The 12,307-nt window shown below is 60.8% G+C and overlaps 1 protein-coding gene across 1 annotated transcript; it reads left to right on the plus strand.

The window, feature by feature from the left end:
* The first annotated feature begins 783 nt into the window (after window positions 1-783).
* Window positions 784-11,325, plus strand: QSOX1 (quiescin sulfhydryl oxidase 1). Its single transcript, XM_030953924.1, has 12 exons — window positions 784-1,078; window positions 3,266-3,366; window positions 4,666-4,714; window positions 4,893-4,995; window positions 5,768-5,858; window positions 6,088-6,233; window positions 6,678-6,815; window positions 6,940-7,069; window positions 8,858-8,980; window positions 9,090-9,234; window positions 9,470-9,649; window positions 10,008-11,325. Exons 1-12 carry the CDS (start codon window positions 811-813, stop codon window positions 10,727-10,729), a joined length of 2,196 nt encoding a protein of 731 aa, XP_030809784.1. The 5' UTR covers window positions 784-810; the 3' UTR covers window positions 10,730-11,325.
* Window positions 11,326-12,307: the final 982 nt, after the last annotated feature.

Genomic DNA, 12,307 nt, shown 5'->3' on the forward strand with positions numbered 1-12,307 from the left:
ACCACCCTCACAGGGAAGACTTTTTTTTTTAGTAATGTCTAATCTAACTCTCAGTTTGAAGACATTCCATTGAAGGGGCCACTGGGGGTAGAAGGCTGCTTTTTTTAGATGTAGAGCTGGATTTTGTGTGTGTCACTGGATATCCTTGCTGAGTATTGCTGGCAGGTTTGGGGAGAGGGCAGGGATGTCTGCAGGGTGCCCATTCCACAGCGTGTCCAGGTGGTGCCCAGTGACGCTGGCTGATGTCAGGGCATCTGACCAGGGCGCTGCCCTTGGGGTGCTCATGTCGGTGACAAAATGCATTTTGGGGCTGAATCAGCTGCCTTCACCATTGCACCATCACAGATTCATTTAGGTTGGAAAAGACCTAAATCACCGAGTCCAGCCTGGGCCCAACACCACCCTGCCAACCAGACCGTGTCACTCAGAGCCACGTCCACTCTTTCCTTAAACACCTGCAGGAACCATAACTGCGCCACCTCCCTGGGCAGTCCTCACTTTATTACAATTGTACCATTTCATGCCATTTGTCCCCTCACGGAAGGGTAACACCGCAGCAAAGGGTGAGGAGGGCAGTACTGGGCTCCTCCCCATGAGGTGAGGGCGCCGAGCGGGGCTGCAGGCCTACCGCGGGCCGCGGCCGGGGCTGTGGGCTCGCGTTCGCGCCCGCGGCCGCTGTGGGGCTTCCCCGCGCCGGCCCCGCCCCGGCCCCGGTCCCGGCCCCGGTCCCGGCCCCGCCCCGGGGCGGTGCTACGGGCGGCTCCGGGCGCTAAAGGCGGCTCCGGGCGGTGCCGGCCGGCCTGGCGGGCGATGTGGCGGCGGCGGGCGCGGGCCGGGGGCCGCGGGGGCCCGGCGGCTCTCCCGCCGCTCCTGCTGCTTTTCCTGCTGCTCCGGGTGCCCGCGGCGCGGCCCGGCCCCCTCTACTCGGCCTCTGATCCCCTGGATCTGCTGGGGCCGCGGGCGGAGGAGCGGCTGCTGGGCTCCAGCAGCGCTTGGGCCGTCGAGTTCTTCGCCTCCTGGTGCGGGCACTGCATCCACTTCGCGCCCACATGGCGGGCCCTGGCCCACGACATCCGCGGTGAGTCGCCGGCTGCGCTGGCCCCCCTTCCCCTCATCCCCGCCTGCCCGACCCATCGGCTCCGCGATCCCCCCGTGCCCTTGACCTTGTTACCCCCCACCCCTTATCCCTGTCTGTGTCCTCTTCCGTCAGCACAGGGTGTCTCTGGCCCTGCACTCTCAAATTCCCCTGCACCTCTGTTCACCTCATCTCTGTTTATCTCAGCCCCCCTAAACCCTCCTCCCTGTGCCCCTGCGTAGGGGGTCCCGCTTCCCCCAAGACCGGGAGCATCCTGCAATCCCTCCTGTGTCCTTGCCCCGTCGTCCTTCTCCTCTCCGCCCGCACCCTTACATCCTCCCTGAAGCCCGGGCTCTGCATCCTCGTTCCCGTGAGCATCCCTACATCCCGTGTCCTTCCCACCGCCATCCCTTTATCCGCTCTGCCCTACCCTCTGTCAGCTGCCCGAGATCCCCCTGCGGCCCAGCTCCAGCCTCCCTGGAACGTCAGCCGGGTGGGAAGGCCCTGCTCCCTCCCGGTGTCCAGGTTTCCCTCCCCCGATACCCAGGCCTGGCTTAGCAGCATCCCTTCACCCCCTCTGGCAGGGAGAAGCTCAGGCTGAGCCTGCCCAGGCATGGGGGGGTCCCGCTGCCCCCCAGACTTTCCCTGAGCCCCGCTGTTCCCGGTGCCAGCAGGGATAGGGATGGCAGGTTGCTGGGCGCTGATCCCAGCTGGTTTGTTCCCGGCTTTGACCTTGATGCCCGGCCTGGCCGGTGCCAGCCGCGCCTGAGGACCCGCACACCCCGCTGCTGGGCCCCTCGTCCTGCCGGGACTCATCCTGCCTTCCCCGGCATCCCGGGGTTCTCCCTGTTATTGCACTAATTGATACAGCGCGCTGGCTGCCGCATGAGTCAGGGGGCCGGCCGGGCATCCCGTCCCTCCGAGGGGATGCCGTCCCTCCCTGGGCATGCCGTCAGAGCTCCCCAACGGGCAGGATGTGAGGAATGGGGTGCGTGCCCGGGCCCCGCGGGGCAATGCCGGCTCTCCTGGCCCCTCTCCAAAAGAGGGCTCCCCCAGGGCTCCCTGCTCCAGAGGCTGAGAGCGGACGGTGTGCCCGTGGAGGCGGGGCGGGAAGCCACCCCCGTGCTGCTCAGCAGCCTCGCTGCCATTCCCACGGGTGGATGTTCGTAGGAGTGGGCTGGGCAGGGAGGATGCTAGGGTGACCTGTGGGCACCACGTGCAGATGAGTATAGGAACATGCCTGGCTCCCTGCAGCAGGGCTCGTCACCAGCTCTCCTGTGCCACGAGTGCCAGGGCAGTGGGAAGCAGCTCACCTGTCCCGTCACCTGCGACACGGGACAGTGTTTCCCTGCCTCCAGCATGCTCCTGCCTAGGGCAGCATGGGCTCCATCTGCGTGCCAGCACCATGTCCTCCCTGTCCCACTCTCAGGACAGGCAAGGTGTCCTTTATACTAAAAATAAGCCATTTCAGAGCTTTGTTCTCCATTTTCCTGCTGGTTTTCAGAGGCTGCTGCTTAAAATACTTCCATGCCCCTTTTTGTTCATGTGTTTTACCCCAGGGGCATGCTGGTCTTCACTGGGGAGTCACAAATAGGGAGTGGGTGCTCAGAACCTGGGCAGGCTCTGCTGCAGTGCCCTGGCCTGGCTGCTGGTTTTGGGTTGTTCCCTCTTGGTTATCAGCTATGCCCTTGGTCTGGGGTGAGACAAACTGGAGCCTGTGTTCCTTGCTCTCCCCGAGCTGTGGCTAGCCATCCCTCCCCTTCTCCTGGTGTCCTCTTCCCGGGAGCTGGGGCAGAGGCTGGACAGGCAGAACCAGCCGGGCAGGCAGTGTTGGGTAGAGCTGCCTGTGCTCCGGCTCTGGCAGAGCAGGGCGTGCAAAGCCTAACACGGCTTTCCCTGCGTTCCTGCTGCCTGGAAAGTAGGGCACCACACACCAGCATGGAGCACAGCCCTGGTGTTTGGGCTTGGAAACCATCAGTCACTGTCCTGTGAGGGGCAAGCAGTGGTTTTGGGGCAGGAGGATCTCTCCCACTGGAGATCCCCTTGTGAGGGGCAAGCAGTGGTTTTGGGGCAGGAGGATCTCTGCCCCTGGAGATCCCTCCTGTCTCTGCTAGCACTCATGGGGAGGAGGGTGGTTTTTGGGGCCCTGGGGGTGCTGAGCTGTGCTGACCTCATCCTGTGTCCCCACAGAGTGGAGGCCTGCAGTGATCCTGGCAGCCATCGACTGCGCCGACGAGGACAACCAACAAGTGTGCTCCGATTTTGGGATAACCGGCTTCCCCACCATGAAGGTGAGGCTGTGTGTGCTGGGTACTGGCTGGGCTTCACTGTGCTTTGCCTTCTGGCCTGTCTCTGTCTTGCTTAATTGGCTTGACAGGGGTATTGCACCAAAATACTCCCCTTGGGGCTTTGCAGGCTGAAGCTGTTTCACCCTTCCCCAAAACAATGCTGTGTCCTGGCTGCAGCCAGTGCAACTGCTGAGTGATGGAGCAACAAGGAGAGGGGAAAGCCAAAACGGTGTTTTGTGGTGAAACATAGGGGCTGGATCTCTGCTAGGATGAGGGAGACTCTGAATCCTGAGTTGCAAACACTTAAGAAAGGCTGCTTGAGGGCAAGAGAGGTTGCAGGCACAGGTTTTGGAGGATGGCACAGGGATGCTGCGGGAGGTTGGAACTCCTGGGAGCCTCCTGTGCTGGCTGGCAAGGAGCCACCCCTCCTCCTGGACCCATGCCCAGCCCTTTAGCTGTGTCAACACAGCTTCTGCAGAGCTCCCCGCTGCAAACGGAGCCTTGCTCCAACACAAGCAATGAAACCAAAGCACTCCAGGTGCCACAACCAGCACTTAAAACCAGGATTGCCTTGAGATGGAATGGGCAGGGATGAGGGTTTTATCAGACATGCCTTCAGTCCCAGTTTACAGGCTCAGCTCCAGGTGGAGTCAGATTTGGGGTTTTTCAGGCAGGTTGGCTTGGCCCAGCCCTGCCCTGGGGTCTCACTGAGTGCCCTCTGCCTTGGGACACTGATGGAAACGTCTCCTGAGGCAGGGACATTGTGCTGATGTGGCCATGCCAAGACTTCACATCCTGTGTCCCTGCCGAGCACCTTTTGCAAACAGTGCCAGCTCCCAGCCCAGCCTGCAAAGCAAACACCTGGCTGATGCAACCTGGTGTTGCTGCTCTGGCTCTGCCCTGGGTGCTGGAGCCACCGTGGGAGGCCAGGAGTGGGAAAACCCTCTTTTTCCTACTTTATCAGAGCTCTGGAGCAGGGAGACTGGTTTGCAGGACTGGGAAGGTTCCAGCTGCCTCCCTGGGACCCCTGGAGACACCTGCTCCACTGCCTGCCAGTGCTCAGCCCTTGGCTGGACATGGCTCCCAGCCCATGCCTGCATCCCTCCCCTCTGGGGGATGCCCCAAAAGATGGGGGCATGGCTGGGAGTTCCCACTGTACTGGCTGATGTCAGTTAGCATGCTGTGGGGAAACTGAGGCAGAGCTGGTCTACAGGGAGCCTCAGCCTGCTGGGTTGCACTGCCTCCTGTCCCACTCCAAACACTCTCTCCAGTTTTCTCTTGTGTTTTTTTTTTTCCTTTCAGTTCTTCAGAGCTTTTAGCAAGAAGCCAGAGGATGGGATAAGGATTACCAGTGAGTATTCAGAGCCATGTGGTTTTCTGCTCTGGGTGTGAATGGCCCTGCTGCCCACACCTCCCATACACTGCAATATCAGGGAGCTCTGGGGGGCAGCTCCAAGCAGCTTCCCTGGGCTCAACCCTTGGGATTGGCTTCCCCAGGGCTGATCCCTTGGTGTCCTGTCCCCCTGCAGATCCCAGTGCCACTGTCGAGGACCTGCGCCACGCCATCATTACCAACCTTGAGCAGAGCCAGGATGCCTGGCCACCTGCCTGTCCTCCGCTGGAGCCAGCAAGGTAGGGGCAGCAGGGGGCCAGGGTGGCCTCTGTCCCATGGGGAACAGGTTTCTGCGGAAATCCTGAACCCAGAATGAACAAGTAGCCTCTACTGCATCACCCAGGTCCCAGGGAGATGACCTGGCCAGTGTAGAGCTGTTTCCATGGCCCAGACAAGATGGGCCATGTTGTCGCATCTCCTAACAAACCTGCTCATCAGACTTACTTAGAGCAAGCAATTCCTGGGCCCCAAGGTCTTTGGAACATGGCAGTGTCATACCATGCTGAGTGAGGCTGTGTTAGAAGCTCTTTCCTGTCCTGAAAAAGGGTTTTCTTAATTCTGTACAATTTTGTTAGTATCTGAGTTGTCCTTGCTGGATGCAGGCAGTTGCTGCATTGTCCTGAGAAGGAGCCTTTGGATTTTCCAGAGCAGTGATCGAGCCAGGCACCTGCTCTGTGCCTTAGACAAAAAAAAAACAACCCTAGTTCAAGTTCACTGCTGTTTTTTTAACCTGGGTGAGCCTACAGCTCCCTCCTGCCCTGCCCTGCCCTGCCTGTGCTTTGTTTTCTACCTCCTTGGCCAAACCCAGTGGGTTTTCTCAAAGCCTGTGAACCAGAGCAGAAAACTAGGCTGGAAACTTCAGCAGGAGGAGTTGCCTGCTCAGTGGGGCTGATCCTGCAGCAGCATTCCCTGCCAAATCTCAACGAGCAGGGCTGGAGCTCCTTGTGAGGAGGAGGGCAGAGCATCCTGCTGATGCTGGGGCACCTGCTGCCGTCCTCCTGTGTCTTGCAGCGCCGAGGAGGTTCGCACCTTCTTCCAGAGGAGCAAGGACCAGTACTTGGCACTCATCTTTGAGAAGAGCAACTCCTTTGTGGGCAGAGAGGTGGGTACAGCTCCATTTATCCCCCACTTCTCTTGGAGCCTGTGTGCCTGCTGCCTGATAACTCCTGGGTGCCTATGGCAGGGCAGCTCTCTCCAGGAAGCCTCCCTGCCCAGCTTGCACACAGCTTAGCCAGTGCCAAATGTTACACAGGGCACTGGACAGCTCTGCTGCCTCCCTGGTGGGGCTGGGGAATCCCTCTGCCCCCCTCATCTGACCCTGGGGCTTGCAGGTGGCCCTGGACATGCTGCAGTACGAGAACATCGCGGTGAGGAGGGTGCTGAGCAGCGAGGAGGAGCTCGTGCAGAAGTTTGGTGTCACCTCCTTCCCCTCTGGATACCTGCTCTTCCGCAATGGCTCCTTCTCCCGCCTGCCTGTGTGAGTGTGGGGCACGGCAGGGTGGCTCTGGGGGTGCTGCTGGGGTGCCAGCCTCGCGCCCCATCTCTCTGTGCACCTTTGTACTTGTGGGAAGGTGCATTAGGAACGAGAGTGGCTGAGTAGGGGAGGCTGGTGGGAGGTTGCTGGTGGGCACTGAACTGCACTGCCAGCCCTGGCTGGAGCTGGAACAAGGGAAAATCCTTGTGACTGAGCCATTCCCTTCCCACATCTGCCTGGAGGTGGCATGATATGGCTACCTGGGGCTCAGCTCTGCTCTAGGATGTAAGTCTGCCCGCTGCTGGGGCAGATGGAGACTATGGAGCACCCCAAGCTCCCTCCCCAGGCCTGAACTACCCACTTGGCTAAGCCTTCATCTCCTTGGCTTCCTTCCTTGGGGTCTGGTTTGGGAGGGACGAGGGACTTAGTGCTTCTCCTTCCTGGCAGGCACATAGAGGCGCGCTCCTTCTACACCTACTACCTGCGCACGCTCACGGGCATCACCCGCGGCTCCTACAAGCTGAACGCCACGGCCAGCAGCCTCAACGACAGCGACCGCGTGTCACATCCCCTGCGAGCCGACCGGTGAGACCTCCCCCTGCTGGGCAAACCGGGGCCGGGCGAGGGGCTGGGAGCTGGGAAAAGCCCTGGGGTTTAGGAGGATTAGGCCTGTGGCTGATGGAGCCTCGTGTTGTGCTGCCCTCCCCAGCTCCAAGCTGTACATGGCCGACCTGGAGTCCGCGCTGCACTACTCGCTGCGGGTGGAGGCTGCCCGTCCCTCCTCGCTGTCGGGAGCACAGCTGGCTGCCTTCAAGTGCTACGTGGCCACGCTGGTGAAGGTGAGGAGCTCTGGGTGTTGGGAGGGGAACTGCCTGTGCCTCCCATTTGTCTGTCTATGAAATGCAAACAGTGCAGGCCACCGTGCCCCAGCACTCACGGGTAGTGAAGCGTGGCAGTCTGGTGTGGGCCCTGTGTGCTGGTGCTCGGTGTATCCCATGGCAGTCCTCATCCATGTGGATCTCCAAACTCAGCCCAGAATCCCAGTGGGAGCTAAGAGGGGATGCTGGAGTGTTTCAGACAAGGTGGGTGTTGCCAGCTTTGATGGCAGTGGGATCATCACTTGTAGGAGGTGTTGAGGCAGGAGGTCTTTTCAGAAGAGAGGCTGTCACCTGCTGGGCTGTCAGAGATGGTCACAGGGGTTTGTCGCTGTGATCTGGATGCTCAGCTCAAGGAGCCAATCTCTGCAGGCTCCTTTGATAATAGTCCAGGAAAGGAACTCCCATTCTGAGTCAGGCTCCAGACAAGTCTAATTTAAGGTCTCCTTTTTTCTTCTATGTTGGGCCTGGCACAGCTGAAGTGACTGAGAGCTTTGAGCCAGCACAAGCAGGGCAGTTTAATTTCCTGCTGTGATGGAGTCCTGCTGCCTTTGGCTGGTTCCTCCACTGGGCCTGCAGGAGCCCTGTCTCCATCCCAATCCCTGTCACAGCCCAGGCTGCTTGGCAGACTGGGGCCATGCCCTCCTTCTTTACTCCCTCCTTTGTCACCCAGGGTCTGACGCTCAGTTTGGACCTTGCATGGCCCTCACTGATGTGCAAGACACCCCCTGCTCCCACCCCCATCTGCTCTCCCCCAGGAAAGAGCTCCAGACACGTGCCTTAAGTCCTCAGACCTTCATGTGGCTCCTCTGCTTGCCCTCACTCTTTCTCTTTTAATGTGAACTACAGAAATAGAGAAATAAATCCCCGGGACACCAGCTCCCTGCCCGTGGGTACAAGTGTGCTGGGGTGCTGGGGAGCAGCAATGGTTTTATTTGATCCATTTTTAATTCTTCCTGCAAAGCTTCCCCTCGCTGAGCTGCAGCAGTGGCTGGTGGGTGCTGGTGCTTCCCGGGGGACGCTGAGCCAGCGCTGCCATTGCCCTCCTCCTCCACAGGACGGAGCAGCATCCCCAGGATTGCAGCCCAGGGCTCAGCCTGGGGGAGCTCAGCCAGCAGGTCCCAGCCTTAACTCTTGCACTCCCAAGAGGTATTAAAAGAAAGGGGGAAAAGTCCTAATGGGGGGAAACATTGTTCCTGGAGGCAGGGAATCACACAGCAAAGCCTTGTGTCCAAGGAGCCAGGGAACACTGTTTGCAGCACAACTGTCAGGTCACATAATTCCCCTGCAAATTTGGGTCTTTTCATGTGATTCCCCATGAGCCTGGGAGGAAGAACAGCTCAAACTCAGCAGACTCCTCCTTCTTTTCACTTCTCCATCACTTCTCCGGTGTGCTGGTGTCCCCTCCTCCACACAGATCAGTCTGTCTGTCTGTCTGTTGGTGGCACAGGCTGCCAGGCTGCTCCTCTCCCAGGAGTGGTTTTAAAGTGCAGCTGCTAATCGGCTTTGCCAGACTTATGGACAGAGTGGCTTTTTGCCTCCCTCAGTAGGGGCTGGGGCTTGGAGCCTGAACATGCACACAGGGGCCTTGTCATCTGGGGTGGGGGGACAAGCTGCAGCCCCCAGCCCCTCAGAGATAGGCACCAAAACCTTGCCAGGACCACGCTGCTCTCCAGCAGAGAGGATGCTGGTGCTGCCCTGTTGCTCCCAGGATGAAATGTGTGTTTTCTCAGCCCTCTCCCCCCTCTGCAGTACTTCCCAGGGCGCCCCTGCGTGCAGACCTACCTGCAGACTCTGGATGCCTGGCTGAGGAACTGGACGGAGCCCGAGCTGCCCCGCACAGTTTTGAAGGAGGCCATGAAGAATAACAGAGATGTAAGATGCCCGTGGGGACCCCCAGCCCCTGCTCTCCTTACCCCTGCCCCTTGCTCCCCAGCTGGCACTGCCTGCCAGCCCCATCACATCATGTCCATCTGTCCACCAGGCCTCCCACCCGTCGGTGCTCCCCACCAACGTGACCTGGGTGGGCTGCCAGGGCAGTGAACGCCACTTCCGTGGCTACCCCTGTGGGCTCTGGACCATCTTCCACCTGCTGACTGTCCAGGCTGCCCAGAACGGCCCTGACAAAGGTACTGCTGTCCCTGGGGGCATCAGGGGCTCAGGGAGGGAGTGTCCAGCTGAGCTCTGGCATGGGCAGGGATGCTGCATGTGGACAACGGCTTGTTTCCCCTGCTTCCTCTCATCCAGGGGCAGTTCTGTGAGGGGACAAGAGAGAGGGTTGGGGTGTGGGGCTGCTACCTCAGCCGTGGGGCTGTGGTGGTGGCACAGAGGGGTCCAGGCTCACCCTGTGCTCTGCTCCCCCAGAGTTACCCCTGGAGGTGCTGAGCACCATGCGCTGCTACGTCCGGCACTTCTCCGGCTGCCAGGAGTGCGCCGAGCACTTTGAGGCCATGGCAGCCCAGTCCATGGACAAGGTGGCCAGCAGGGAGGAGGCCATCCTCTGGCTCTGGTCCCACCACAACGAGGTCAATGCTCGCCTGGCAGGTAAGGGGGGCTGCCACCAGGGGAGCTGAGCTGGAGGAACGTCCCTCCTCCTGGATAGGTCTGGCAAATGGCTGCAGGGTGTAGCAGTGGGGACATCCCGTTGTTATTGTCCCCTGTCCCAGGGGACAGCAGCTGGTCATGCAGCATCAGACTGCCCCAGAGATACAATTGGATCTTACCTGCTCCTTACATGGAGCTTCCCTAAGCTGCTGTTTGCCCTCGGAGGACCCCTCCTCCCGAGGAGGCTCCTCCAAATGTCCCCATCCCCAGCTGCTGGATCCTCCGGGGTGTTGCTACAGGGGGAGGGTGCATCACGTGTCCCCTCTAACCCCCTCGCTGCTGGCTCCGGTCCCTGCAGGAGGTGACACGGAGGACCCCAAGTTCCCCAAGCTGCAGTGGCCTCCGCCGGACTTGTGTCCCCAGTGCCACAAGGAGGAGCGGGGGGTCCATGCCTGGGAGGAGCCGGCCGTGGTCACGTTCCTCAAGGCACACTTCTCCCCGACCAACATCTACATGGACTATGCCGAGCCCGACCCCATGCCCGTGGCCAGGGAAGGGACCGGCGCCAGGCTGGGCACGGAGGGCTCGCGAGAGGAGAGGGGGAGAGGAGAAGAGGAGGAAAAGGAGACGGAGGGAGAGCCGAGAGTGCCGGGGCACCCGGGCTCCCCCGAGCTGCGGCGCCCCAGCATCGTGCGGCTGAACCCCAAGCTGCGGGAGGGGAGCGAGGACATCGTGGACCTGGATTCCTTCAGCGAGCAGCACTTCAAGAGCCAGGCGCTGCGAGCGGCCGCGGGCCGGCGCCGCCGCATCAGCAAGCGGGACACCATGGCCCTGCCGGCGGGCAGGGAGCGCCGGCACGCCCCCGGCGTCCTGCTCCGGGATCAGGAGGAGGAGGAGGCTGGGGAGGGCCTGCGGAGGAGCCCCTGGCTGCGGGTGCTTGGATTGGGCTTCTCCCGCCTGGACATCAGCCTGTGCGTGGCCCTGTACTTCCTCTCCTCCATGTGCCTCCTGGGCATGTACACCTTCTTCCGCCTCCGCACCCGCGCCCGGAAAGGCCGCCCTGGCTTCCCCATGGCCTGAGGGGGGCTGGGGGGCCCGGGGCTCTTCCTCGGGTGGGTGAGCTGCTGAGGCAGGACACCCCTGGGACAGCGTTTTGTCCCACAGCGGGCAGGGGTCTGGCACGTCCCCCTCAGGAGCTGTCCTGCTCAAGGCAGTTGCCTCACCCGGGGTAAGGGGTGGAAAGCTTTGGGAGGAGGGAGGTGTCAGAGCATCCCCCTTCCAAGTCATAGTGCCATGTTTTTGGGCGTGTGGGAGCTGGGACATGAACGGTGGTTTGTGTTTTGGCACCCAGCTGCCCTCAGACGCTCCCTGGCACTGGGCTGGTTTCACACTGGGGAGCCCAGTCCTGTGCTGGAGAGCAGCCCATTGGGGTCCAACCACTAGTGGGGCCTGGAGGGTGCAGGTTTAGCCCCCCAAAAAGGGGACACTGCTGGGTGGGGGCAGCAGTCATGGGTTCAGATGCATTTTGTGTCCCCTCTCTTTGAGATGTGGCCCGGGGCCTCCCCATCTTTGCTCGCCCCCTCCCCACGCTGTTGTTCGTTCTCTGCTTGTCTTAGTGGAATAAATTATTTTTGCCGATGCCTGCCCTGCCCTGCTGTGTCGGCTGGTCCCTGCCACGTGGGCGTGCTGGACTACCCCGCCCCATTCCTGATGTCCCTGCTCCTGCCTCCATCCCACCCCGGGAAGAGCGCTTGGTTTAAAAATCCTTTCATTATTTTTAATTACCACTGTATGTTTTCTCCTGTCTTTTGCTTGGGGATGATGCACCTCCGGGCAGCTGCCCCCTGTACATCCCCAGGGCTGGGATGGCTCCTGGTTTCTCTTCAAGCAGGGGGAGGCAGAGGAAGTATGTGGGGGCCAGGAAGCTGCTGGAAAAAAAGTTGGCACAAGCTGTGGAGCTGCAGCTCAGTGCTGACCATGCCCATGCTCTGAGCAGGAGACACACGGCAGCATCCCCCAGGACTTCCGTGGGTGTGGGCCCCCTGTGCCTGTCCCCGATTCTCTCTGCCCTTTTATCCTTGTTAGGAATCATTAAGGAAAATGGTTGTTTTCCAGAGCCAGGGCCGGGGCCATCTGCTCTCCCAGCGCTGTCTAAATCCCCCTGTAACAAATTCATTGGGATTACGCTGCCCTCCCCTAATCCTGGCCCATCCCCCCGCGTGGGGGATTTAAAAGGATTAGAGCCCGGCCGATAATAAACTTTATTAAGGGGGAGGGGGGGTGTCAATCCGATTTGGAGCCTTTTTCTTGATATCTTCACTTTGCCCAGGTGGGAGGCGAGGGCTGGCGGGATGGGGAGGAGGATGCTCAGCTCCGCCACTGGGAGCTCTGGCTCCTCCAGCCCTTCCTCCCTCACCTGCCCGTCAAATAAATTGTCTCTCTCCATCTTTCCTTTAGTGTTTGTGCTGGTCACGCCTCCAGGCGTTGTGGGCCTGGCACCCGTGTCCTGCCAGCCTCGGCCGCGTCCCCTGGGCGGTGCTGGGCCCAGCCCGGAGCGGGGCTGTTCCCGGCCCGGAGCGGGGCTGGTTCCCCCGAGCCGGGAGCCGGCCCTGCCCACCGCCGGTGATGGATGGGCAGGGTCTGAGCGCTGCAGCCCTG

The sequence above is a fragment of the Camarhynchus parvulus genome, chromosome 8 (genome assembly GCF_901933205.1).
Source record: "Camarhynchus parvulus chromosome 8, STF_HiC, whole genome shotgun sequence".
NCBI lineage: Eukaryota > Metazoa > Chordata > Aves > Passeriformes > Thraupidae > Camarhynchus > Camarhynchus parvulus.